Below are 27198 nucleotides of genomic sequence, written 5' to 3'. Positions count from 1 at the left end.
AGTCAGGAAGGGGGCGTGTCCTCCGGCGGCAGCCTGCTTAAGGGCGGGGCTTCATTTCATCAAGAGGAATGACGTAGGTCGAAGGGGCGGAGATGGTCCTGACAGTCCCCGCCCCAGAACACCTGGTGGCCTATGTGATGACGTCAGGGATTAGGGGCGGGGCTGAGGGTGACAGGAGCAGCTCCCGGATCCGGGCTCCAGTTAGTCACAAGCTGCGGGGCTGCGCGGCGGCTCAGGCGGACATGGCGGTGAGCGGCGGCAGCACGAAGGGCTGGACTCGGCTCGACTCGCAGCCTCACAAGATCCCGGCATGGAAGCTGGAGGTGCTGGAGAGGAAGCGGGCGAAGATGGCGAGCGCTGCCGCGTCCCGGGGAAAGGACTCGTCCCCGAGCCGCAGGACCCGCTCCCCGTCCCGGCAGGGCAGCCCGGAGCGCCTGGTGCTGCAGGACAGCCTGGGGCCGCTCCATGAGAACCCGTTCATCAAGCAGGAGAAGGAGCGGCGGCGGCACCGGCGGCCCCAGCAGCGGCAGCACTCCCCGGGCAGAGCCGCCTCCCCCATCCGCCACCTGCTCGACATGTACAGCCACGTCCCGGGGATGAGGACCATCCGAGCCGAGAACATCATCATCATAGAGTCCGACCCCGACTACTTCAGCCACCCCAGCAGCCATGGCGACCCTGTGGAGGAGCTGCTGGCCAAGAGGGGCAGTAAGGTGGCCGAGATCCGGGCCTCAGAGGTCATCATCTACGAGCCTGAGGTCCCCGACAAGGAGCCCCCCAAGAAACTTCCAGAGCCCCCCATGCAGGAGGAGCCTGAGCACTCTGAGGTCCTGGAGGAAGCCGGGAGGGTGAGCCGCCTGCTGGAGAAGTTTGACCACGGCCATAGTAAACCAGTGAGAACTCGGAGCTTGGAGAACCTGCTGGAGCGAGACAGCAAGCCCATCATATTGCCAAAACCTCCATTCCTCGAGCGTCAAGGCCAAGCCCCCCGGAACAAGTCACCACCCAGGCGGTCCGGGTCTGTCTCCCCATCATCAACCTCCATCTTGGAGGAGGACAGCAAGCGCTTCCCCCTCAACAACCCCTCCTGGCTCCCCTCCAAGGTGCCCATCTCCCCTTCTCTTCCAGACCCTGACCTGTTTTATAAAAGACCCTCGAGTCCCATGACCTCACCTGTCACCATTGCCCCTCTGTCCCCTTCCTCTCCTCAGTCCCCACGTTATGAGACATCCACCGGTGACAAATCGATGCCCCCCATTGTGGCCGCTGTCAGGGAGAGGTTTGAAGGCGGACATTCGACCAATAATGTTCCTCCATTACCAAAACTGGTCAATGTCACCCAGAAGGTTGGTAGCAACACCATACTGGTGAACCCTAAAGCTGTACCCACCAATAAGGTGAAGTCCCCTACCACGGATGAAGGAGGGGTGGAGGTGGATGGGCCACCACTTACCAATGGACATGTCGACCACTTGGAGAAAAGTGTAAATAAGAGTAGTTCTGTCAGTATTCAAGATCTCCTGTCTAAGAGCAAGCGGCCCAAGGGTACCACCACAGCTCAGAGGGCGCCCGAGGGAAATGGTCCAGTGCCATCTAATGATCCCCTTGAGATTCCCAACGGCGCCAACACTTGGAGGCCAAAGTCTGAGGTGGTCTCGCCGAAATCTAGTAGCTTTCCCTCCAAACCCAGTGCCACTTACCCGGACAACCCATCGATCACCAACCACTGTGACCAGGCCTTCACCAGTGCCACTCCTAGCCAGCGGCTGAAAGTGTCCGCTTCCACTAGCAGCAATGACTCCTTCGAGATCAGACCTGCCCCAAAGCCGGATCTCAGTAGCATCCCGGATGATGACGTCCAGGCGAGAGCACTGGCCAACATTCGAATGCAGTCCAAAAATTCTTTCGTTTTTATTCCAAAGAAGAGGCCGGTCCCTTCTGTAACCCAACAAGATGGTATGGTCCAAGCCGAAAATAAGCCAAAAGTGAAAATCAGCGCTTCCACCCTCAATGGCCCCAAATTTGATAGCATGGACTCTCCTAGAAAATATGGCGTCCGGGATGATGTCCGGGTGCCCTCAACGCCCCAAGAGGTTAGGGTGAATGGTGATGCCAGCTTAGGTAAGGCTGGCACTTCGGAGACCTTGAAGGCCTCCACTGTACCTTCCTTGTCTGATTTTGACTGGAAAAGTGGACTCTTGCCCGCCCGCTCGGCCACCGAAGGTCAATCCTTTACAGACTTAGGGGCCGAGCTTGAATACTTCAGTAGTGTGCAAGAAGATGGGTCTGACTTAGTGATTAGGGTGCCGGTGACTAAAATACCCGAAGATGCAATGAAAGCTGACATACCGGTCACCAACATAGACGATATAGTCACCATAGAGGACAAGGAGGTCCACCGGGAGACCAAACCCATTGTAAAAGTAGAGGAGTCCTCCTACCGTCCGCACGCTGCCGTCTCCTCCATCCGCAATAAAGGAGGCAATACCTTCACAGTGGTCCCTAAGAGGAAACCGGTGACGGAGCAGGAGGCTTTCCGGACCCCCGTGGTAGAAGATGAGGAAGAGGATGATCCAAGGTCTAAGAGGAAATCTTCAGATGGCGCCGAGGCCCCTTACACCGAACTGGGAGCGCTGCTGAAGAAACGCTACCCCACTGCGGATGAGATCCAGGTCATCGGAGGTTATCAGTCCCTGTCCAAGTCCTGTCTCACCAAGATCGGCTCCACCAGGAAAAAGGTAAATGATTGATGATTGTGCGGTGATGGCGCAACGCCAACCGTGACTTACTGACTCATCTGTTTAACCACATTATGGCCGATCAATGATTATTACAGGAAGTCAAATGTTGTCCAACTTATTAGATGCTGACCCCGGACCTGAGGACCTCTAGCTGCACCTCCCCTGTCAGGGCATGCTGGGAGTTGTGGTTATGCTGGAGGGCCGCAGGTTAGGGGCCACTGAGCTATAGCTACTCTATAAGCAGAGAGCCACCACTAATTCTTGTCACATTTATAGTGATTCCACATAACCTGGTTTCTCTTATTGTCACATTCATTTGTGTTCCTATTTCTTATATTTGTTTCCTATATTGGTTAATGACATTTTTACATTTTTTTTTCCATTTTTATTTTTAGTAATTTTTCTTTAGTTTTTATTTTATTCAAGCATTTTTATTTGTGAATTTTTTTTTTCTATTTTTTTTTCTTTTCATTTTTGCACCTCATTTCTAGTGTGTGTGTGTGTGTGTGTGTGTGTGTGTGTGTGTGTTTTTTTTTTTAGTTTTTATTTATTAGTTTTTACTATTTGGTTCATTTATTATATCCATTTACATATCAAGTGGCTTTGTACACATGTCAGTCCCTATTGGGTGGGGGGGGGGGTCACACTATGAATTCAAAACTTTACTTTTATACTTATTCCCTCCTCACTTATCTACACGGTGTGGTGGTGTGTCACATGACCCGTGATGTCACAGACTCTTCCTTTGGTGTTGTCCTGTAAACTGGATTAGAGTTACAACCCCTTAGCCCACAGTTGTCCACACTTAAGCTCTCTAGCTGTATCAAAACTACAACTTTGAGTATGCTGGGAGTTGTAGTTTAGACTGGAGAGCCACAGATTTGACCACACAAAGCCTAGCCCATAAGCTAGCCTAACGTCCAGAGACATCCTGGGATGGAAAAGATAATGATGTCAAAGGTCATGTGATGCTGTCAGAGTGGAGATGGGAAATGTCCCGGCTGCATATAAGTTTTTTTTTTTTTTGTTTTTTTTTCCCTCCTCTTCCTTATACCTCTTCTCGAATGGCTGACTTATCCTATCACCTGATCTTTATCCATTAATCTTTCTTTTCCTGGGATTATTCCTGGATCTTCCTCCGCAGCCTGAAGGCGATTCCACAGTTTAGCTATTAACTTCTAGAATGTTACAAAGTCCATAAAAGTAACAATAAGGTGAAAAACTGCGTCTACACATTAAGCCTCCGATAATCCAGCATGCACGGGGAGCCACTGGTGTGCTGGGTTATTGGAAACGGTAAAGTTTGGATGGGCAGGTATCTCTAGCATCAGTTAGGACCCCCTAGTGACATGTCGCTTGGGCTGCAGTTTGACTAGGGATTCCTTCTAGACACCTAGTGATCTCTCCTGAGGTTCTCAGTTCTCAGGGTTATGGAGATGTAAAGGGTTATTACCCAGCAGACATAAGCCTGTCATTACCGCGCAAGTGTTATGAGAAATGGAAAGTTACTGCGGCCTTGTAAATTCTGAATTTAATTATCCTCGTGAAAACTGTGTGGACAACATTACACGTGACCTAGGGAGGATGGTGATTCTATAGGATGGTAACATTTATGGTATAGATACAATCTACATAACAGGCTGAGTCACTGTGTACATTATATTACATGTACTGATCCTGAGTTAAATCCTGTATTATACTCCAGAGCTGCACTCGCTATTCTGCTGGTGGGGTCACTGTGTATATAAACTACATTACTTATGCTGTACTCATTCCAAGTTATATACTGTATTATACTCCAGAGGTGCACTAACTATTCTGCTGGTGAAGTATTGTATGTATAAATTGTATTTACAGTCAGAATAGTGAGTGCAGCTCTGGAGTATAATACAGTATGTAACTCAGGATCAGTAATGTATGTACACAGTGACCCCACCAGCAGAATAGTGAGTGCAGCTCTGGAGTATGTTACAGCATGTAACTCAGGATCAGTAATGTAATGTACGCAGTGACCCCACCAGCAGAATAGTGAGTATAACACAGGGTGTAACTCTGGATCAGTACAATAATGCACCATTAGGTCCTCAGCTGTGATAACACAGGTCAGGGCTGTCACATGTGATTGCTGGGTCCTTAGTGAAGCATTTAGCCATCTTTGGAGCCCCCAGACAGGAAAGACACGGTGAAGGAATGTAGTAATCTCATGGAAAACAATCCTCGGCCGTGCCTGCCAGTGTCCGTGCCCGTAGATCTGGCAGGTTCTGGCACACAGCTTGCTGGCACTAGTCTGGCTTTTAGCATTCACAGCTTTGGAGGTAATGAATTATGGAGGTTTACAGTAAGTTCGTCCATTCCCGCACGGTATGTCCTGGGCTGAGTACATCCAGCTCTGTGATCATGGCTCCCAGCATTGTCCCTATACTGGGAGGTGCAGTATTATCGAACCACTCTGGCAGCCATTGTCAGGTGGTGCAGGTGACATCTATAAACCCGGCGATGTCACAGTCTTGCAGTATTTTGGTGTTACTCAAAGTAAATAATTAATTTTTCCGGTCGGACGGGTTGGTCGCCTCTCGCTGCCTCGCAGGGCAGGACGGGCAGTGACAGCTCCGTGACATTCATGACAGGCAGAATTTTTGATTTATCTAGAATAGTGCGGGGGTGGTGGCGGTATCGACCGACCTGTCAGGTGGAATGTATTAAGTAATCATGTTATCTTGAGTCTGCAGGACTGTGGGGGGTCCCCCTCTTCTCCCACCCAGACCCCGGTGGCAAATCCTGTGACATTCATTCATAGGATACTGTGGGATACCAATGCAGAAAGCAATTCCCAAAATCTGCTAGTAATAGGGGCAGAGCTGTGACAACCTCATGTGCTTTCAGTAAAGCCACATTCACACGTGCACTATACCAACATTATCTTGCATAGCCTGTGTTAGTCTCTGTGTTCACATATTTATTTTTTTTTGCAGTGTATTTTGAGCCATAAAAGTCCATTATGGCACTAAATGCATACATTTTCCCCCTATTGCATTCAATGGGAAGTTATAGGGCTGGGCGGTATACCGCAAAAATACCGATACCGTCTCTGGCGTCGGTTAACCGACCTCAACTTGGCCAGGACGGTATCTGCGGTATTTTTGTATTTTTATCTCCTGGTCTGAGCTGTCCGACCTGTCGGAGCGCCTCCTCCCCGCTCCAGTCCCGGCTTGTCAGTACCTTCCCCCTGTCAGAGCGTCCCCCAACACACACACACACGTGCGGCCCGGCGTGAGCGCTGCACGTTATGTGCAGGGACACCGGTATCAGAGCGGGAGGTGAAGGAGGAGCAGCAGTGGTGAGAGTGTCTGAGTGCCCCATCCTCCTGCACCCGGCCCGTACAAGCGCCCCCCGCCTGTTACCAATGCGCCTGCACCCGTCCCAGTATCCCCTCCCGAATCAGTACCGTACGAACGCCCCCGCCCCAGTCCCGTCCGAGCGCCCCCCCACCATCAGTCCTGTCCCGTACGAGCGATCTCATACCACACACACATGACCGGGAAGCGCTGCACCTGTTGTCCTGTGTGTGCAGGGAGGACACGGGCAGGATATGGTGGAGCAGCATTTGGGAGGCTGCCGTACTGTAGTTCCATCAGCATCATTAACAGTACAGTGCTGCAGCTTAGGAGGAATGAATGGGCTGCAGCACACAGCAATGTCTCCTATAAGTTATGTGTGTGGCATCCTGCCTGCTGCAGCCCATTCATTCCTCCTAAGCTGCAGCACTGTACTTCCCATACCTTCATCCCTATGTGCCCCTTATATAGTAATACACCCCTATTCACCCCTATGTGCCCCCTATATAGTCATACACCTCTATCCACCCCTATGTGCCCCCTATATAGTCATACACCTCTATCAGCCCCCATATAGTCATACACCCCTATCCGCCCCCCGTATAGTAATACACCCCTATCAGCCCCCGTATAGTAATACACCCCTATCAGCCCCCGTTTAGTCATATACTGCTATCAGCCCCCCCTATATAGACTTACACTGCTATCAGCCCCCCGTATAGACATACACTGCTATCAGCCCCCCTGTAGTCATACACCCCTATCCGTCCTCCCTGTATAGTCATACACCCCTGTCCGTCCTCCCTGTATAGTCATACACCCCTATCCCCCCCCTGTAGTCATACACCCCTATCCGTCCTCCCTGTATAGTCATACACCCCTGTCCATCCTCCCTGTATAGTCATACACTATCAGCCCCCTGTAGTCATACACCCCTATCTGTCCTCCCTGTATAGTCATACACCCCTATCTGTCCTCCCTGTATAGTCATACACTATCAGCCCCCCTGTAGTCATACACCACTATCCGTCCTCCCTGTATAGTCATACACCCCTATCCGTCCTCCCTGTATAGTCATACACTATCAGCCCCCCTGTAGTCATACACCCCTATCCGTCCTCCCTGTATAGTCATACACTATCAGCCCCCCTGTAGTCATACACCCCTATCCGTCCTCCCTGTATAGTCATACACCCCTATCCGTCCTCCCTCTATGGTCATACACTATCAGCCCCCCTGTAGTCATACACCCATCCGTCCCCCCTGTATAGTCATACACTGCTATCAGCCCCCGTATACACATACACCCCTATCTGCCCCCCGTAAATCATACACCCGTCCATCCCCCCTGTATAGTCATACACTGCTATCATCCCCCCTGTAGTCATACACCCCTATCCACCCCCCTGTATATCATACACCCCTGTCCGTGCCCCCTGTATAGTCATACACTATCAGCCCCCCATATAGACATACACTGCTATCAGCCCCCCTGTATAGTAATACACCCCATATCTGCCCCTCCCTTTACAGTCATACACCCCTTTCCCTATGCAACCCCCTGTAGATACACGTCCAGGTCTCTGCTGAGACCCCCTAATAATGACGACATTACTTTTATTTTTTTTTACTTTTTTTAATCAAAATATTGCTCGTTTGGCATAGCAAGTGGGTGTGGTTTGCAAAAAAGGGGGCGTGTCATAATTATCGTTCAATTATCGTTACCACAGCTACAACCGCGATAAACCGCGATAAACCGCGATATTGATTTAGGCCAATATCGCCCAGCCCTAGGAAGTTACAATACATTTTAAAAGGCTCAAGCTAAACCGTGTGAACATGGCCTTACAGTAGTGATCTGTGATGCTGTCAAGTCTTTAAACCTGCGATAAGCTTGTGACTTGCACTCGTATTATGGGAGTGTAATTGCTGCCTAATAGGGGCTCTTAAAGGGTTTGTCCACTCAAAAATGATATATTGCCCAATGGGCGTCTTTCCACTATTATGCCTGTCAAATAATGATACATAATTAGGTGGCGTAGTCCCTGGCAATGGTCTATTATAAGCATATTCTTATACAGTGTTCACCTGTTTTTATTTTATTCTGGTCTACAAAGGCTTACAACCTGTGACTCTCCAGCTGCGAGTAAAACTACAACTCCCAGCATGCCCCGGCAGCCTTTGGCTGCCAGGGCATGCTGGGAGTTGTAGTTTCCCCCCCACAGCCGAAGACTCAGATTGCTAAACAGAAACCTGTAAATATTTGAACAAGTGGTAAAATAAGGGCCGCACCCCAGGCTACAACCGCGGTCGGATATTTATAGCCGTTCACATGAGACAGAGCCAGAGATTGTATGGGAGCGGCGCTGCAAACCTCAGAGACTTTGTCGTACAGAAACCACTGAGGAAACCACGAGACTCTGCTCTTATAATTAACGGCATGTTATAAAGCCCTTCTTAAAAGGAAATCTCTGTAGTGTTATATAAGAAACTGAAGTCTGTATAGTCTGTCTCTGGAGAGATGTGATGTAAAGTAGTGTACATCCCATTCGGGACTCTCAGAATCCCATTGATGTAACCAATGTAGAAGTTTAGGCACCAAAGATTTCTGCTTGCGAACTGTGACAAGATATCTAGCAGTATATTATATAGGCTTTTAGGGAACAAGTAGGCCTCGTTGCCCATAGCAACCTTTCAGGTGCTACATATTTTCAATATAGGCTAGAAAATGAAAGCAGGTTTATGATTGGTTGCTGTGGGCAACCAGCTGCTTTGGATGGCAACGAGTCGGGTGTAGGTTAGAAAGTGAAAGCAGCTTTTTGATTTGTTGATAGCTCTAGCAGCTGGTTGCCTATAGCAACTTACCAGATGTCTTATATTTACAGTATAGCTTTTAAAAAAAATTAAAGCTAATTTTTGGTTGGTTGCAGCAAATTACCAAATTAGGATCTTTAGGGAAAACTAGGCCTCGTTGCCCATAGCAACCAGTTATGTGCCACATGATACCTGGAAAATTAAAGCAGGTTTTTAATTGGTTGCTATGGACAACAATGTCCATGTTTTAAAAAATGAGAAGAAATATGCGACTTAAAGGGGGATTTGGCCATTTTGTGGCATTAATTGTATTTAGGATGAAGCCAGAGGAGTAGACTGCTGCAACCATGCTTCCATGAGCTGCAACACCGAACACATGCCCCCTTTAGCGTTCATAGTGTGTCCGCCATATTTGACACGAGCAGGGAAAACAAGATGGTGGGTAAGACGCAGCTGGTGGTCTCCTTTTAATATAATTTATTGTGATAGCACAATCCCGTATGAGCCAGTGACAGCTGGTGAGCGTGCTTCTGCCTGAGGTGACCTGTCACCAGTGGAGCATGCTGGGAGTTGTAGTTTAAAGCAGCACAATGGCTGCAGGTTACTGTGCGTTGTAATGCGGTGACGTCCGCCTGCCCCCTGCAGAATTCCCCTGTAATGCTTTCACTAGCGGCTGCACCCACTCAGCAGGGACCAGAGAAACCAGATCCGCCATTGTCAGTGCCTGCAGCACAATATTTTCACTCCAGATAAGAATCTTGCTGAAAGCGGATCCCCGGGCTGGAGGCGTTATGTGCTGCTGCAGAGCGGGGTATAAACAGGGCCACATACTTAAGTGCGTGTTTAGGAGACTTGTGATGTCATCCCTGTAAAATATAAGCTTGCAATAACCAATTGATGTCACATGACAGAACTATAATTCCCATCATGCTAGGCACGATGGGTATTGTAGTTTTGCATAAGCTAGAGGGCATGGTGGGAGATGTAGTTTTGCACCACCTAGAGCAGGGATGGGGGAACCTTCTGTCCACCAACTGTGACAAAACTACAATACCCATCATGCCTGGGAATTGCAGTTTTGCAACAGATTGAGAACAGAAGGTTTCCCATACCTGACCTAGAGAGTGACTGATGCAAACATTATGCACCTCATGCCTCCCTGGACTGTGGATAGGTGGCTCCTCACCTGACACTGTTCCTGATCCTGACTCCGACCTGACCTACTATTGAATCTTTGATGTCTCCCCTGATGTTTATTTTCGCTGCCCTTTAACCTTTCATTCCCCACCACACTCACCAGGCGACATTCTTGGAATTAGCTTCTTAGACAACAAGACAAATCCTTTAATCGGCTCGTACCAAGTAGGGTAAGAGTCCATCCCCGGCTGTAAACGCTCGTGATGCCGCTCCTGGATTTTTATTTTTTATGGACCCTTTATAAACGGGGCAGATTACCACGTCTAAATATAGAAAGGGAAGGGGTAGTCACCGGCAACGTCCCTAACGTTACTGGAAAATAACACCTGAAAATATGACATTGTAAACGAGCGCCAACTTGTTGAAGAGGTCAGTGGGACCTCTTCTAGGTGTTACCAGCTCTTCTATGAACTGGTCGGTGACTACTTTTTCACAGCTGTGAAGATGCTTTGTGGTTGTCACTAACCTCCACCCCCCCCCCCAATGTGATATTAATAGTGATTGTATTAGGATGACGCGGGTGCCGTGACTTATTCCTGGAGAAGCACTGAGGTGTTTGTTGCATCATCACAGGTGGAGGAGTCTCCACAAATTACCTAATCCCTTTACAATGGCTGCAATCCCATCTCACTCAGGAAACAATCAGGTAGAAGCGTTGGCAGCTGCTGTGTCATCGTATCCGCCGATCCCACGGCCCGAGCTACAAGGACGGAAAAGAGGGATCTTTTTTGGGACCAACTGGATAAGTTTTCTGTACTCTTCATCCTGAGCTTCCTGTTTCTTGAATAGCATGTCAGACAGCGCCACTCTTGTTATCAAGTTGGGTGTGGTATTGCAGCTTTGTTCTAGTAGTGAAGTGAATGTAGCCAGTAATGCCATCCATAACCTAAGGACAGAGATGGTGCTGCTGTTGGAGGAAAGAAAACAAAAATCGGCTGTGTTGTTCTAATTCAGGATAACTTAAGGCTAGGGCTATAAAAGTTGACAGGTCATACACGTGTAATCACCGCAATATTTAAGTGACCACAGCCTGACTTAAAGGGGTTATGCAGCGTTAGAAAAACATGGCCGCTTTTTTCCCAGAAACAGCACCACTGTGGGGTTTTGCAACTCCGTTCCATTGAAGTGAATGGAGCTTAATAGCAAACCATACCTGAACTGGAGACTAGTGGTGCTGTCTGTGAAAAAAGCGGCCATGTTTTTCTAATGCTGGATAACCCCTTTAATCTACTCAGGACAGACTTTCATAATGTGACCCCATTCCCTTTTTATAAGATGGGATGTAGTGGTGTGTATAGGGTGGGTTGAGACATAGGAGGAGCAGGCACACCATAGACGAGAATCCCAAATCCGAGGACAAGTCATAGGTTGTCACCTGACCCCGTAGTGTCCTGACCCCATTCCAGGATAAGCCACTTTAAGAACTTTCTTGGGACATAAGCTGCTGGATTGTTCTGATGCCCCATCCAGTCGTGGAATTTATGCTGGTATATAGTACACTGCGTCCGCCGGGCGCAGGGTCTGTCCGGCCGCTATGTTCCCGCACCATAATTGACCTTAATTCTTCTCATGTCGGGGCAGATTTAGGTTAATGCCAAGAGAGCCTGACCTTACATTAGGTTAATGCCAAGAGAGCCTGACCTTACAGTAGCTGAATGCCTAACACTTCTCAGGGAAAGCTGGGCGACAGGACAGCCGGCCCAGCACAAGGCTTAGTGTCTCCTACCCTGTTGCAAAACTGCAACTTCCATCTGTTGGGGCATGATGGGAGCTGTAGTTTTGCAGCAGCTGAGGGGCATCTAAGCCTGAAATGACTCAGGACGCTGCCCTTCTTTACGGTCACTTGCCTCCACCTGTTTCTGTAAGCTTGGAATGGTTGCCCGGCATCCAGGTCATGGGAACATGGCGCGGCTGACACATTCCTCTCATTCCATTGATTTCTCACTAAATGGGTCAGGAAAGTGGACGTGAGGCTAATGCACAATGAGTACACAGGGTCCTAGAGCCAAAGCTTCGGCTCTGTTACCCTGTACATACTCATTGGCCATTAGCCTCATGTGCGCTCCTTTCCTGCAGGAGACCCTAGAAGAGCAAAGTTGCCATTTATCTATCCCAGGTATCCCAAGTATCTAATCTCAGGAAAGCTGGGTTATAGTGGTTGTCACTATCTTAGAGTAGTGCCTGGTCTTAGAGTGCTTAGTCGCGCTTTCCTGTAATCCTGAACGGAGGTCCGGGTCCGCAGGTTCTTGGCTGCGTGCTTCCACGCGATGCTCTGCTTGTCGGCTGTGACAGTCCGCTAATAGGGAAATAAGGAGACACACTTGCCTGCATAGAACCAAAGAAAGAGCCTATTGTGTTGAAGACAGAAGGGTTTAGAGTCAGCGTTGACTAATAACATGGTCGCAGAATGTGTGCCTGCAGGGGGCAGCAGTCTAGGAAGCTACAGAGCTGATGATCAGTAGTAGTGTATGTACACAGTGAGTGCAGCTCTGGAGTATAATACAGGATCAGTAATGTATGTACACTGTGAGTGTAACTCTAGAGTACAGTACAGGATTGGTAATGTATGTGACCCCCCACCAGCAGAATAGTGAGTGCAGCTCTGGAGTATAATACAGGATGTAACTCAGGATCAGTAATGTATGTACACAGTGACTCCACCAGCAGAATAGTGAGTGCAGCTCTGGAGTATAATACAGGGTGTAATTCTGGATCAGTTCAGGATAAATGTGTAATGATGCAGAATACACTCCATTGACTTATACTGTCTCCTTTGGGTTGTGCTGCCTGAGACGTCTCTCTCATCTGTCAGATCCTCTGACACAGATGTGAATAGAACTTTCAATGAACGTTCTGGTTTTGGGTGAAGTAGTTGTATGGTGGAGGTTCAGATGTGGTGGGCTATGGACTGACATCAGACATTCGGTCTCCACCATGGACCCTGTTACCCGGGAGGAGGGCAGAAGCATCCTGGGAATGGGTCGTTCTTTAGCCGCAGTTTTATTAAAGTACATGCTTGCCTCCCTTAACACTTGGGGTCATTCAGAGCTGTGATCTCCAGCCTGCGGCTTTCCAGTTGGTGCACAACTACAACTCCCAGTATGCCCTGACAGCCTTCCGCTGTCAGGGCTTGCTGGGAGTTGTAGTTTAGCAGTAGCTGATAGAGTGCTCTCACTTTCAGTATCTGGCGGCAGTCAGATAGTGTAGCACAGGCGGGTTTCATTTGCAGACCGAACAGCAATAATTGATAAGCCGGGGTGAAAGGTCACTGTGCCAGACACGGGCCCCGCAGTGAGATGTGATTCCTGCTCAATAATTCAGCAGGTGGAGCCGGAGAGGAGGAGAATACCCCCTCCCAGAAATATATAGTCACCTATAGTGAGCAGCCACAAATGGCCGCCATCACAGCGCCCATAGGGGGCAGCACCAGGCAGGCCTCAGGCTCCGAGTCCATGCAGTGTTCTTCTCAGTAACGCTGAACCTCTTGTGCCAAAAAGGAACCGCTCTGCCATGACGCATCTCACACCGGACGGCCAGGAACTCTGTGTCCAAGAACATCTAAACATTTCTAAGGATTGTCTACTGCTGAGCTGATGTATCTAAGCCTGTCATGTGAGATACTGTCTGCTGAGCTGATGTATCTAAGCTTATTATGTTAGGTACAACCAGCAAAGCTGGTGTATCCAACTCCATTATGTGATACCATTTTCTGATCTGGTTTGTGATACTTTCTGCTGAGCTGGTGTATCTAAGCTTATGTGTGATACTGTCTGTTGAGCTAATTTATTTAACCCCATCATGTGTGATACTGTCTGCTGTGCTGGTGTCTTTAGCTCCATTATGTGTGATACTGTTGGCTGATAGCTGGTGTACCTAAACTTGTGTGATACCATGCTGCTGTGTATGGAGGAGAGAAGCACAGGAGAGAAGAATGGGGGAGAGAAGCATAGGAGAGAAGCAGGGGGGAGAAGTATGGTGGAGAGAAGCACAGGGGGAGAAGAAAACAGGCCCAGGTTTCACACTGAGTGACTATAAATACATTTAGAATCTATATTATTAACTATATGTATAATATGTACTGTTTTAGTGTCATTTTGTGCCATTTTGGTTGGCGGTGTGCCCCGGGATTTTTTAAGTATAAAAAGTGTGCCGCGGCTCAAAAAAGGTTGAAAATCACTGCTGTAGACGATAGTTAAAATGGAGTTGGATCAGTTGTCCATACTTCATACAGGTCAATAGTTTATAAGCCCAATGCATTATGGGACAGGGCTGTTAGGTCATGGTGGTAGGAATCGCTCACCAAGATGAGACCCTTTTTGTGGAGAAACCCTCTAAGCCAGAGGTGCAAAACCTGCGGCCATCCAGGCATGATGGGAGTTGTAGTTTTGCAAAAGCCAGAAGGCCGCAGGTTTGACTCCTGTGCTCTTAACCATTCATCAGAACTGTGAGGTCACATGACTATATCAGGAAGTGGTATGAAGTCAATAGGGCGGGGCTGCACTGCTTCTGGCCGCCTTATTGACCCTTCAAGCGGCCATTGTTGACCTTTCATAGGGACATCCCTTTGTAAAGGAAGAATATCCTGATGACTATTCCCTTAAAGGGGTTGTCCATTTTTGTCCCTCGCTGTCTGTGAGTGTTGGAGTCCCTTTATTAGCTAATTTAGGGGGGGTGTACCGTATTGTCCCCTGCGCAGGGTTTTTTACCGCCTCCCCTACATGATCGTACAGGATTTTACACTAATCCCTTTGTGTTTTACAACGTGTCACCGCTGGTTTATTCTGGCGGCGGAGTCGTCTTGCCTGTGGTTGTGGCTGCGTTACCATGGTTACATTGTTTGTTGTTACACGGGGAAATGAATAATCGGCGCTTTGGGGGAAGTTGCGATCGGATCGTTATGCTCGGGTGTTCAATAAAGTACAGCGGCATTACCACAGACGTGATATACACTGACATTGATACACTATTGTATTACCATGTGCTTTGATTGGGAACCAGGAAGAACAGGATGAACAGTGTTACAGCTCCTATATCATGGGTCTCCAAACTGCAGCCCTCTGGCTGTTGCGAAACCACAACTCCCATCATGCCTGGACAGCTAAAGCTTTGGATTTGGCTGTCCAGGCATGATGGGAAATGTAGTTGTGCAACAGCTGGAGGGCTGCAGTTTGGAGACCCATGTCCTATATATTCAGCAGACCGGTCCTGGTCTGTGCAGTCAATGTTAAAGGGGTTGTTCACCATTTTTTTCCCCCTTATTTTTTATTTTTTTTCCCCAAATCAACTGGTTCCAGCTAGTGCCAGAGATTTGTATTGTACTTCTATTAAAAAATCTCAAGTCTAACAGTACTTTTCAGCTGCTGTATGTCTTGCAGGAAGTGGTGTATTCTCTCCAGTCTGACACAGTGCTCTCTACTGCCACCTCTGTCCATGTCAGGAACTGTCCAGAGCAGTAGTAAATCCCCATAGAGAACCTCTCCTGCTCTGGACAGTTCCTGACCTGAACAGAGGTGGCAGCAGAGAGCACTGTCAGACTGGATAGAATACACCACTTCCTGCAGGACATACAGCAGCTGATAAGTACTGGAAGACTTGAGATTCTTAATACATGTAAATTGCAAATATCTGACACTTGCTAGAACCAGTTGATTTGAAAGAAAAAATAAAAATTGGTAAACACCCCTTTAATCTCCTCTGTGTGTATGGAACATGGTGACCCGGCAGCCCTCGCTTCCCACACGTTATCTCCACTGGAAAGTTTGCTGAAGGTGGAGCCGGGAGATTGTGTGAAGCCAAAGGAAATGGGGATTTCAGGTCATTTTCCCGTCTCCATATTGTTCATTTCCTGTAGTAAATAAAGCAGGACAGGGGTGATGTCCTTAGTTTAGGTTTGGGACCTGTAGACTATCAGCTTGTTGGCTCATTCTGTATAGAGACTGGCGGTATTAAGAGTAAAGGTCCATAAGGCACTAGGGCAAGATTAATGGAGTAAGACAAGAACTACTACCATCTAGGAGCCCTCGTACCACTTCCATCCAGTGTACTGCCACCACCTGGTAGTTAGGGACCTTGTACTGCAAACACCCAGTTGTTGGGGACCTCAGCTGCTACATATTAGACAGACATTGTACCGCTACCACCAGGTAGTCAGAGCCCTTGTACTGCTCTTACCTACTACACATAGATATTGTACCGCCAACACCCACTATTTGGAGCCCATATAATGCCACTAACCAGTAGTTGGGGACCTCATACAGCTAGCACCTAGTAGTGGGAACCCTCGTACTAATAACACCTGGTAGATTGGGACTCCGTACTGTTACTACCTAGTAGACAGACCTTGTACCGCCATCACCCAGTAGTTGTAGACATTGCTCTGCCACCCAGTTGTTGCGTCCACTCCAAATGCCACTGTCCATTGTGTGGTAGACTCCTTTTGTCTTCCAGTAACACCCTCCACTTTGGGACCTTCACATTACATTGGCAGGCCTGATAGATAAAGACTCTATCGTCTACCATGATGCCCCTAGCCTTGGTGATCACTCTAGAAGCTCTGGAGGATGGAACCACCAGGACACCGTCCCCAGACCTTGCTCGGCTATTTCGGAGTTAACGTCATACTATGGAGGTATTCACTAAAGCAACAAAGCCGAGCCAAACAAAACACCTGCAGATGTGCGCGAAGCAACGTGGTATGGTTGTCACCTATGGCTCCACGTGGAGGAACTATCTGAGGAATGCCAATAGGGATTACAGCCTTTATGTCGGAGATCCATCTCATAGTCCTAATTCAGGTCCATGGCTAAACCTTGACTTCAAACTTGTCAGTTTACATGGAAACCGCCTTTAAGTGGTGGTGTTGGTGGTGGGGATATAGAAACTGTGTCACACTGGGCGATACTTCTAGAAAGGTACAGCCAGCAGCTGCTATTGTATACAGATTCCCCTATAGATGGTGTACATGAGCAGGTGGCCTTTTTACAAACAACTGTTCCTCCTGTCCCTGCCCCTTTAAACAGTGCAGCTGTATGTATGGAGTGATGTCACCACTACATATAGTCAACGACAGCCCTCGTAGCATTATGCACTGCGCTCCAAACAGGCGTGACTTTGGACAAAAGACTCATTTCTGTCCCTTTACCTTCACAAAGGTCACCCAGGTGTGCAGCTAAACTTGGAACAATGGTCGGCCCTGTATCTGTTGGGGGGGGGGGGGGGGGGGGGGGATTATATAATATCTCAAGGGGAAGCTCCTCTTAGGTAGAGAATATCATGTACAGCAGGGATGTACACAATCTCGAATACACTTCTACATGCAGTACCGCTTTCCACCACTGTCTCTTGCATAGACTCCAATGAAACAGCGCCTCCAGTGTCAATTTAGATCTATTGAAATGGAGCCACATATGTTGTATATTAACTGTTATACATTCATACTTCTTTTAGGTGCCTGTTATTGTATATAGCGCTGCAGCTGGTGCAAAATTACAATTCCTATCATGCCCTGATAGCTGAAGGCTGTCAGGGCATGATGGGAATTGTATTTTTGCAGCAGTTGGAGAAGCCTGGTATACAGTGTACACAGCTGTGGTATATAGATGTAGTGTCCTCTGTGATACTACACCCACTCACTTGCTTATATAACCCATGGAGCAGTCTCCCGGGCTTTCTCTGCTTTAGGTTGGGCTGTGGTTGGGTGTGATCACTTTAATCCAACCCTGTTATTATTTTATTGTGTAATTTTTTTTTTTTCGGTTGCTAAAGAACAAAGTAACATTGGTTTTTGTGTAGCAGCAACGCCTTGCAACAATGTATCCGTCCTGTGATATCTATAGAATCCCGAGCATCTTATCTATTCTCTATCAATCAGATAACAGAGTAAACGCTTAGATACTCATTGTACCGCACCCCCCCACCCGGTGTGCTGCCATTTTAGTGTGGTGTAGGGATACTGTTTTTGACCTCTTTTCCCAGTGGAGCCTCCTATATCTGGTACATCCCGAACTCCCCTCCAATCCTCAAGAGCTCACGCTCTATTAAAGTCTAAGCTGCGGCTTTATATAGACAGCTCCTATAATCCACTCATGGCGGCTATTTGCAGATGAAGCAGTAATTGAGGCTAACAGTGAAGGTTGGAAGTGAGGAATAATCTGCAACCAGACCCTGACGTGACTGCAAAAGATTATTAGTGGCGTTAGGTGCTAAAGGATTCTCGGATCAGAAACTATTGTGTAATCGATATAAATCCAAAATGTTTTTCTAGCGCTCTGAGCTTTATCTGATACAGAGCTCTAAATCCTCTGCATAGACAGATAATGATATTCTACTGCCACCACTAGAGGGAGCTCACTGCATACAGTGTTATCATTGATTTCTATGTAAAAACAGTATGCAAGGAGCTTCCTCTGGTGGTGGATGCAGACAGACAAAATTGTGTAACTTGTCCTTTTATAGTTTCTCTCCGCTTTAACCAGAGAGGAACCTTTTAAAAGGCTTATCCACAATTACAAATAACTTAATAGCTGTAAAACTACCTGAGGACAGGAGAGGCGCTGTTTCTGGAACAAAGCCATCATGTTTTTCAAAGCCTGGATACCCCCTTTAAAGGGGCAGCTATTCCAATGTGATGCAGCCCTGAATATTGCTATGCCATTAGGCACCAGCTGCCATTTTACACCCTGGATGCTGACGCCAGCGGTCCCTCAGGAGCTGTGCTCCCCAGAGACGTCACTGCCAGGCAACAGCCATAGTTGCAGCTTGGTCAGCGCATCAATGATCGATGGAAAGCCGCATTCACTACATTACTCAATGTTCATCTGTAATCTGCTTTGTTGTTGCGCGGTCTTGGCTCAATGTCTCCTCCCCCACATCGCAGGCATAAATCTGTCTGACTTTTTCTTGTTTTAACAAGAGCTCTGCGGCCGCCTGATAAAACACTGTGCAAAGAAGGGCCCTGGCCTGTAGATTATCTGCTGTGTACAGTACCAGGAGCGGCCCTGCACCCAGGAGATACACAGTTACTGAGGCCAGCTGTGATTATAGGGCAGACAGTGAAGGCTGCGCAGATCCGTATCTGCATATAAAACATTGGATGTACCAACAGGGATGAAACTACAACTCCCAGCATGCCCTGACAGCTACTGGAGAGTGCAGGATCACAACCCCTCATGATCCAGGTTATATGAGCCTGTCATACAGAACATACACCTATACCTTTTTATCTTTCCCATAATACACATCTATATATGACACCTATATACAAGAATATAACTACTATAATACTGCTCCCTATATACAAGAATATAACTACTATAATACTGCTCCTATATACAGGAATATAACTACTATAATATTGCCCCTATATACAGGAATATAACTACTATAATACTGTTCCTATATACAGGAATATAACTACTATAATACTGCTCCCTATATACAGGGATATAACTACTATAATATTGCCCCTATATACAGGAATATAACTACTATAATACTGTTCCTATATACAGGAATATAACTACTATAATACTGCTCCCTATATACAGGGATATAACTACTATAATACTGCCCCTATATACAAGAATATAACTACTATAATACTTCTCCTATATACATGAATATAACTACTATAATACTGCTCCTATATACAGGAATATACTATAATACTGCTCCTATATACAGGAATATAACTACTATAATACTGCTCCCTATATACAGGAATATAACTACTATAATACTGCCCCCTATATACAAGAATATAACTACTATAATACTGCTCCTATATACAGGAATATAACTACTATAATACTGCTCCTATATACAAGAATATAACTACTATAATACTGCTCCTATATACAGGGATATAACTACTATAATACTGCCCCTATATACAAGAATATAACTACTATAATACTGCTGCTATATACAGGGATATAACTACTATAATACTGCTTCCTATATACAGGAATATATCTACTATAATACTGCCCCCTATATACAGGAATATAACTACTATAATACTGCTCCTATATACAAGAATATAACTACTATAATACTGCTCCTATATACAGGAATATTACTACTATAATACTGCCCCTATATACAGGAATATAACTACTATATTGCTCCTATATACAAGAATATAACTGCTATAATATTGCTCCTATATACAAGAATATAACTTCTATACTACTGCTCCTGTGTATAATACTGTAGTTGACTCTTTGGATTCCTTCTCTTGCAGATGAAGATTTCCTTCAATGAACAGAGGATCCACACCATGTTTGAGTACCCGTCTGAGAACTCCCTGGCTGAGGACATGGCAGAAGAGGAGGTGAAGGAGGTTTCCGGCTCAGAATCTGAGGAGGATGATAGACCCTCCGGCCTGTTTCTCCCTCGGCCGACGTTTATGAGCGGCAGTGCAACCAGCAATAGCCTACGGGCAAATTCTGCAAACTCAGGTAGCTGCTGGGACTGTGACCTCTGACCTTTTTGTTTTCTTATTTGTCTAAAGATCTTGGTAAATAATTAGTTTATTATCTGTGTCTGGGAAAGCTGGGTTATAACCGGTAACGATGTGGAGGAGGAGACAGGGCTGGAAATGGAGGCAAAACTACAACTCCCAGCATGCACCTGCAGGTTAGAGCTTAGTTCTCTGGAACCGTCCCCAGCCCTGCTGCCTCCCCTGCAGAGTTCTGGGATTGGCTGGATCAGTACACTCCGTGTCGGGTGTTGGCGCTCGCATCACTATGGTTGTTATCAAGTGAAACATTATGTAACTGGTTATGACGTTCTGACACGTTTGGTCGCATTTCTCCACCATAGCACTGTGGACAGGTCACGTTCATATGAGTGTTTCGTAAACCTTTAATCCCTCATTGTATTTATTATTGTCAATGCAGTGACTCATAGCGGAGTGGCGGGGACTGGATTATCAGGCCCTGTCATCATCACCAATCACTTTTTAAAGGGACAGTAAATACAAAGTCATTTTCCATGAATGTGCCCTGCAGTTAAGTTAAATCTATTGCTGCCTGTTATCAGCTACGCCATACTGAGCTGTACTCACTATTCTACTTGTGGGGTCCCTGTGGACATAAATTACATTACTGATCCTGTGTTACATCTTGTATTATACTCCAGAGCTACACTCACTATTCTGCTGGTGGAGTCACTGTGTACATATCCTGTCCTGATCCTGAGTTACATCATGTATTATACTCCAGAGCTGCACTCAATATTCTGCTGGTGGGGTCCCTGTGGACATAAATTATATTACTGATCCTGTGTTACGTCTTGTATGTCCACAGGGACCCCGCCAGTAGAATAGTGAGTGCAGCTCTGGAGTATAATACAAGATGTAACACAGGATCAGTAATATAATGTATTATACTCCAGAGCTGCACTCACTATTCTGCTGGTGGGGTCACTGTGTACATACATTACATTACATGTACATACGATGTCCCACCATGGGTATTGTTGTCTCTCCTGTGCACCTCTTATACTCCAGAGCTGTACTCACTATTCTGCAGGTGGGGTCACTGTGTACATACATTACATTACTGATCCTGAGTTACATCCTGTATTATACTCCAGAGCTGTACTCACTATTCTGCTGGTGGGGTCACTGTGTACATACATTACATTACTGATCCTGAGTTACATTCTTTATTATACTCCAGAGCTGTACTCACTATTCTGCTGGTGAGGTCACTGTGTACATACATTACTGATCCTGAGTTACATCCTGTATTATACTCCAGAGCTGCACTCACTACTCTGCTAGTGAGGTCGCTTTGTACATACATTACTGATCCTGTATTATACTCCAGAGCTGCACTCACTATTCTGCTGGGGAGGTCACTTTGTACATTCATTACTGATCCTGAGTTACATCCTGTATTATACTCCAGAGCTGCACTCACTACTCTGCTGGTGAGGTCGCTGTGTACATACATTACTGCTGTATATGTAACCCGTGTTGCTATCTCTGTAGACTTTGTATATAGATTGCTCCTCAGTTATATATAGGTTAATATGAGTGGAAAGTCCAGGTTAGTGACGCAGGTGGATGGTGACGAGGAGGATGAGTTATTATTCCACTTATCTCCAGGCATCAGGGGTCATGTGTACATATAATCCTATGCAGATATGTGGCGTCTCCTCCCGCACTCATCTTGCTCCAGACTTTCTGGTCTGTTTAATAGAGGTTTTCTTTTGATTGTCTGTGGTCTCTTCTCTCCAGGTCTCTCCAACTACACTCCTAAGCACTCCATGGAGTACAGCAAATGGCAGGATGAGGCGTCTCTCGGAGGATCAACAACTCTGGACCTCAACTCTCCCAGTGAGGACATGGTGAGCCCATGCCGCCCGGCGGGGGGGATGGAAGTGCCATGTACAGACTTATCATCATGCAGACGCACAGGAGGAATCTTTATATACATAAATGTGAAAACCATATTCTAATATCTGGCTTCTAAGCTGAGATTTCACGGTTTGAAGTTACAGGTTCAAAGCCTGAGGCTGCACTACTGAGACATTCTAACGAGTTCTTTTTTTCCGTTTATCGGTGTTGTCATGGAGACTCGGTCTTTTGGATACACACAAGGTTACCATGACAATGCAGCAGTTGGCAGAAACCAAATTTGGACGTCATGTCGTCAGTAGTGCAGCCTCAGCCTGTCACGTTTAAAAGATCATAACTTGGCCTAGGAGTAAGATGATAAAAAATGGGCTTCACCTTTTTGATTGTGGAAAGGATCTCCCATAAGGCGGGGTTCACACCTGCAGTACCACGCACAACCAGTAGTGTGGTGGTGTTTCTAGAAGAAAGCAGTACGAATTATAATCGCTTGGTGTCATAGGGCCTAATAAGTTCCAGCTAGTGCCAGAGATTTCTAATTAACTTTTTTTTAAAAAATCTCCAGTCTTTCAGTACTTATCAGCTGCTGTATGACCTGCAGGAAGTGGTGTATTCTCTCTAGTGTGACAGTGCTCTCTGCTGCCACCTCTGTCCAGAGCAGGAGAGGTTTCTTTATGGGGATTTGCTGCTGCTCTGGACAGTTCCTGACATGAACAGAGGTGGCAGCAGAGAGCACCGTGTCACACTGAAAAGAATACACCACTTCCTGCAGGACATGCAGCAGCTGCTAAGTACTGGAAGACTGGAGATTTTTTTAATAGAAGTAAATTAGAAATCTCTGGCATCAGTTGATTGAAACAAAAAATAAATAAATAAATAAATAAATTGGTCGCTTACCCCTTTTAACAGGCAACTGCAGTAGATCCGTAACAATTGCATCTCTCTCTCTCTCTTTCAGCTGACGCCAGCCGACGGCAACTCTCATATGGGCTTCCGAAGCGAGCCGGCCCTCTACTTCTAAGCGCTGTGGAGGGAGGACGGTCAAACATCTCTGGACTGTGGTCACTGCCCTAACGTCCGTCCTTATAGCCGACACCTGTGCTGCAAAGCAAGCTGGGAAAAGACTTCAGTCTCTCTGGGGGCGGGTGGCCATATGTTGGCCATATATTTGGCTGATATATGAAATACGCCATAGTAAGTGTAGCAGCTTGTTTGCTGCCTGCAGGGGGCACTGTTGATTATATTAATCAATATGCCTTCTGAGAGATTAGTGGTATGTTCTGCCACCTTGTGGTGGGGGGTGATGATTGTGGGTTGTGTCCTCAAGACGTCTTGATTATCTATGTGTGTACATGACATTGGTCTTAAAGGGGGTTAAGGATTAGAAAAACACAGCTGCTTTCTTGCAAAAACAGCGCCCCCTCCCTGTCCTCAGATTGTGCGTGGTATTACAATAAAGCTCCATTCACTTCAATGGAACAGAGTTGCAAAACCCATACCGACAGGAGAGGCGCTGTTTCTGGAAGAAAGCAGTCATGTTTCTCTAAGCTGGACAAACACTCTAAGGCAGTGGCCTCCAACTGGCGGCTGTCCTCTGGTTGCAAAACTACAACTCCCAACATGCCCTGACAGCCTTCGGCTGTCTGGGCATGCTGGGGGTTGTAGTTTTGCATCCGCTGGTCAGTTTATGACTTGAGGCCGTGTTTGATTGTATAAGGGTATGACTGGTCCTCTTTTTGGGGCTCACATGAGGTTAACGAAAACGTCATCCATCGGGTATAAAATGTGTTTCCCCTTTAAGGGAAGAAAACTCCTTGCTATTTCTTAGTTATATCTGTTTCTGGAAAAGCTGGGTGATAGCTAATATGGCCGCCACTTGGGGCTGGAGCTATTACTGGTTATCTGTTCCTGGGAAAGCTTCATTATCACCCAGAATCATGAAACGGTAAGTCTGCTTAGATACGTAGTTAGATACTCCGTACGCTGCCTATGAGTTCTGCTATTCGGGTGGTCTGGCAAAGCTTAATGGGAGCTATCGATTGTCACCCAGCTTTCCCAGAAACAGATAGAACTAAGAAATGTACAGGTGATTTGTTCTGCTTCACATCACACGCAGCTGTCTCATTGGTTAGAGGGTTGCATGATTTAGTCCGGTAGTTGGCAAGCTCCGCCCCCTTGTTAATCATATTTATTAAGTTGTCACATTCCACTGGGGGAGCTGACAGGTGTGACTGTTTTGTGTGTACATGTAGCACCTGTCTATCTGAGCAATAGTCTAATCATATGTATATTTGCATAATGTGATGTCACAGGGGGCGGGGTCAGGTGCTTCCTATACAGTCCTTCCAATAACTTACACCCCGCTCCCTTGTGTCTATTTGCCAGGTGTCTAACCTGGAAAATTTAGTCTTAAAGCGATTGTCTCCTCTAAGAAGTAGGGATATAACCGAGGTCTACAGGTGTGTGGGACATTCTATTAGTTGATTTCTATAGGTGGAACATTTAAAGGAGTTCTCCAGGATTAGAAAAAGCACAGCTACTATCTTGCAAAAACAGCGGCACCCCTTGTCCTCAGGTTCACTTCAATGGAACTGAGCAGCAATACCACATACAAACTGGTGACAAGAGGAGTGCTGTTTCTGGAAGAAGGCTGCCATGTTTTTCCAAGTTTTGGATAACCCTTGTAACTCCTCATGCACTGACAACCTTCAGCAACCTGCACTCTCCAGCTATTGCAAAACTACAACTCCCAGCATTCCCTGAGAAGAGTTGCAGTTCTTCACCAGCAGGTTGGCGGTATAGTTTATTGCCCCATTGTTTGCCCTGAGTAAATGGACATGCCCTTGAAATACATTCCTTGAACTATCCACTCCATGTTTTGTAAACTGTGGGGCGTTATGTTATGTGCAGGTGGCAGGTTTTTTTTTTCACACCTTTTGGCTTTGGCCTCTGAACTGAAGCAAGAATACTGTCTTTATTCGTGCACGCTTTTTCTTCCGAGTGCCCGCGCGATTTGCATGAGGTATTTCCCCCTATTATGTTTTTGTTCGGTCCGTGACCCTATGCAAATCCAGCAACCAGTAAGCAGCACACGCCCCACTAGTGACTTCCTACGCAACCTCAGCCTGCCTCCAGTGGTGGTGTGGTGAAACTACAAGCCCCAGCATGCTGAGCCAGTGGTAGGGTGTTCTGAGCCTTGTAGTTCAACCACAGTCGTTCACTCTATCCCATTTTCTATGTTCTGTGGCACATTGACACTCCAGTATCCAGTCCACTCCTTCATTTTGTTGTTGTGTGAGTCCGTCGTGTTGTCTATAAGAGATTATATGTATAAAGTCTTTGCACTTGATTTTCGTAATGTTTATAAGATGTAATGAATAGAATTTAATATATAATAATCTTCAGATGTTCCTGTCGTAGCCAGAAGTGCTCACCGTGGCCAAAGTCTCCATGTCCAGTTTTCTTGTGTAAAGTTGGATTTAATTCCTGACTATGAATAATGTTATTACTTATTGTAATGATTGTAGATTCATCGCAGGACGTTACCTGATGTAACAAGATCCAGGAAGAGCTGATTGAATAAATATTTCACTGCAGGAAAATGGAACTAAGACTCTATCTCTTATTAAAATATGCTATAATACTGTCTCATATGTACAGGGATATAACTACTATAACACTGCCCCTATATACAGGAATATAACTACTATAATACTGCTCCTATATACAGGAATATAACTACTATAATACTGCTCCCATATACAAGAATATAACTACTATAATACTGCTCCTATATACAAGAATATAACTACTATAATACTGCCTCCTATATACAGGAATAGAACTACTGTAATACTGCTCCTATATACAAGAATATAACTACTATAATACTGCTCCTATATACAGGAATATAACTACTATAATACTGACCCTATATACAAGAATATAACGACTATAATACTGCTCCTATATACAGGAATATAACTACTATAATACTGCCCCTGTGTCAGGCATATATAGTATGTTCCTGGATGTATACAATGATGTGGGTGGTTGTCACATTTGTTCGGGGTGCACATTTGTATATATAGATGGGAGTTGACGCTTTCTGTTCCTCATTCTCATGAAGTGGCCTCTCCCCTGCTGTTTCCGTTGTCCTCAGTATAGGGGTTTATATCTTCTTGTATCTAGGCGGTGTTACTTATCTGTGAGGTCAGGCTTGTCCTATCTTCCCCATTACATAGACTGGTGGCAGCAGGGATGATATAATGGGGATTATTTTCAGGTTTTCATGTGGGATGAGAAGTACCTGTGGGTGTCACATACCGCTATACACAGTGCAGTCAACCCCCCCCCCCCCCCCATATATATAATATATTATTCCTGAGCTTCAGCCCTGATCCTGTGATAACACATTATAAGGGCCGGGCTCCACCACGGTATTATAGACGCCACTTCCCTGTTCTCTGTACTTTCCCTGTGGCCACATTAATAAACTTTAGCATTTCCTGTACGAAAAGATAGTTTGTGTGCGAGAAACAAATGGCAAGAATTTAACCCTTGAGATACTGGTATAATGGGGGCAACGAGCCAAAATGTTTATAAGCAGCTGTAGATACACGTCTGCTGGTGGTTATACTACAGTCACATCCACAGCTGCACTCAGAATCCTGCTGGGATTCATTTAAACCTGTGGCTCTCCAGCTGTTGGAAAACTACAACTCCCAGCATGCCTGAATAGCCTTTG

At 46.3% G+C, this 27198-nt stretch overlaps 1 protein-coding gene across 1 annotated transcript; it reads left to right on the top strand.

The window, feature by feature from the left end:
• Positions 1-77: 77 nt before the first annotated feature.
• Positions 78-26058, top strand: TPRN (taperin). Its single transcript, XM_069986799.1, has 4 exons — positions 78-2738; positions 20331-20547; positions 22335-22444; positions 23410-26058. The coding sequence occupies exons 1-4, from the start codon at positions 93-95 to the stop codon at positions 23470-23472; spliced, it is 3036 nt and encodes a 1011-aa protein (XP_069842900.1). The 5' UTR covers positions 78-92; the 3' UTR covers positions 23473-26058.
• Positions 26059-27198: the final 1140 nt, after the last annotated feature.

Source organism: Dendropsophus ebraccatus, chromosome 10 (genome assembly GCF_027789765.1).
Source record: "Dendropsophus ebraccatus isolate aDenEbr1 chromosome 10, aDenEbr1.pat, whole genome shotgun sequence".
Lineage (NCBI taxonomy): Eukaryota > Metazoa > Chordata > Amphibia > Anura > Hylidae > Dendropsophus > Dendropsophus ebraccatus.
The sequence above is the reverse complement of the archived record's forward strand: the minus strand, read 5'-3'. Positions and strand labels throughout refer to the sequence as shown.

What these genes read in the sequence shown, in the direction of transcription:
- TPRN (XM_069986799.1), top strand. Translation starts at nt 93, where the DNA reads ATGGTCCTGACAGTCCCCGCCCCAGAACACCTGGTGGCCTATGTGATG. An exon ending in TCGGCTCCACCAGGAAAAAG is followed by an intron (nt 2,739 to 20,330) that starts GTAAATGATTGA and finishes CTTCTCTTGCAG; the next exon opens with ATGAAGATTTCCTTCAATGA. An exon ending in GGCAAATTCTGCAAACTCAG is followed by an intron (nt 20,548 to 22,334) that starts GTAGCTGCTGGG and finishes TCTTCTCTCCAG; the next exon opens with GTCTCTCCAACTACACTCCT.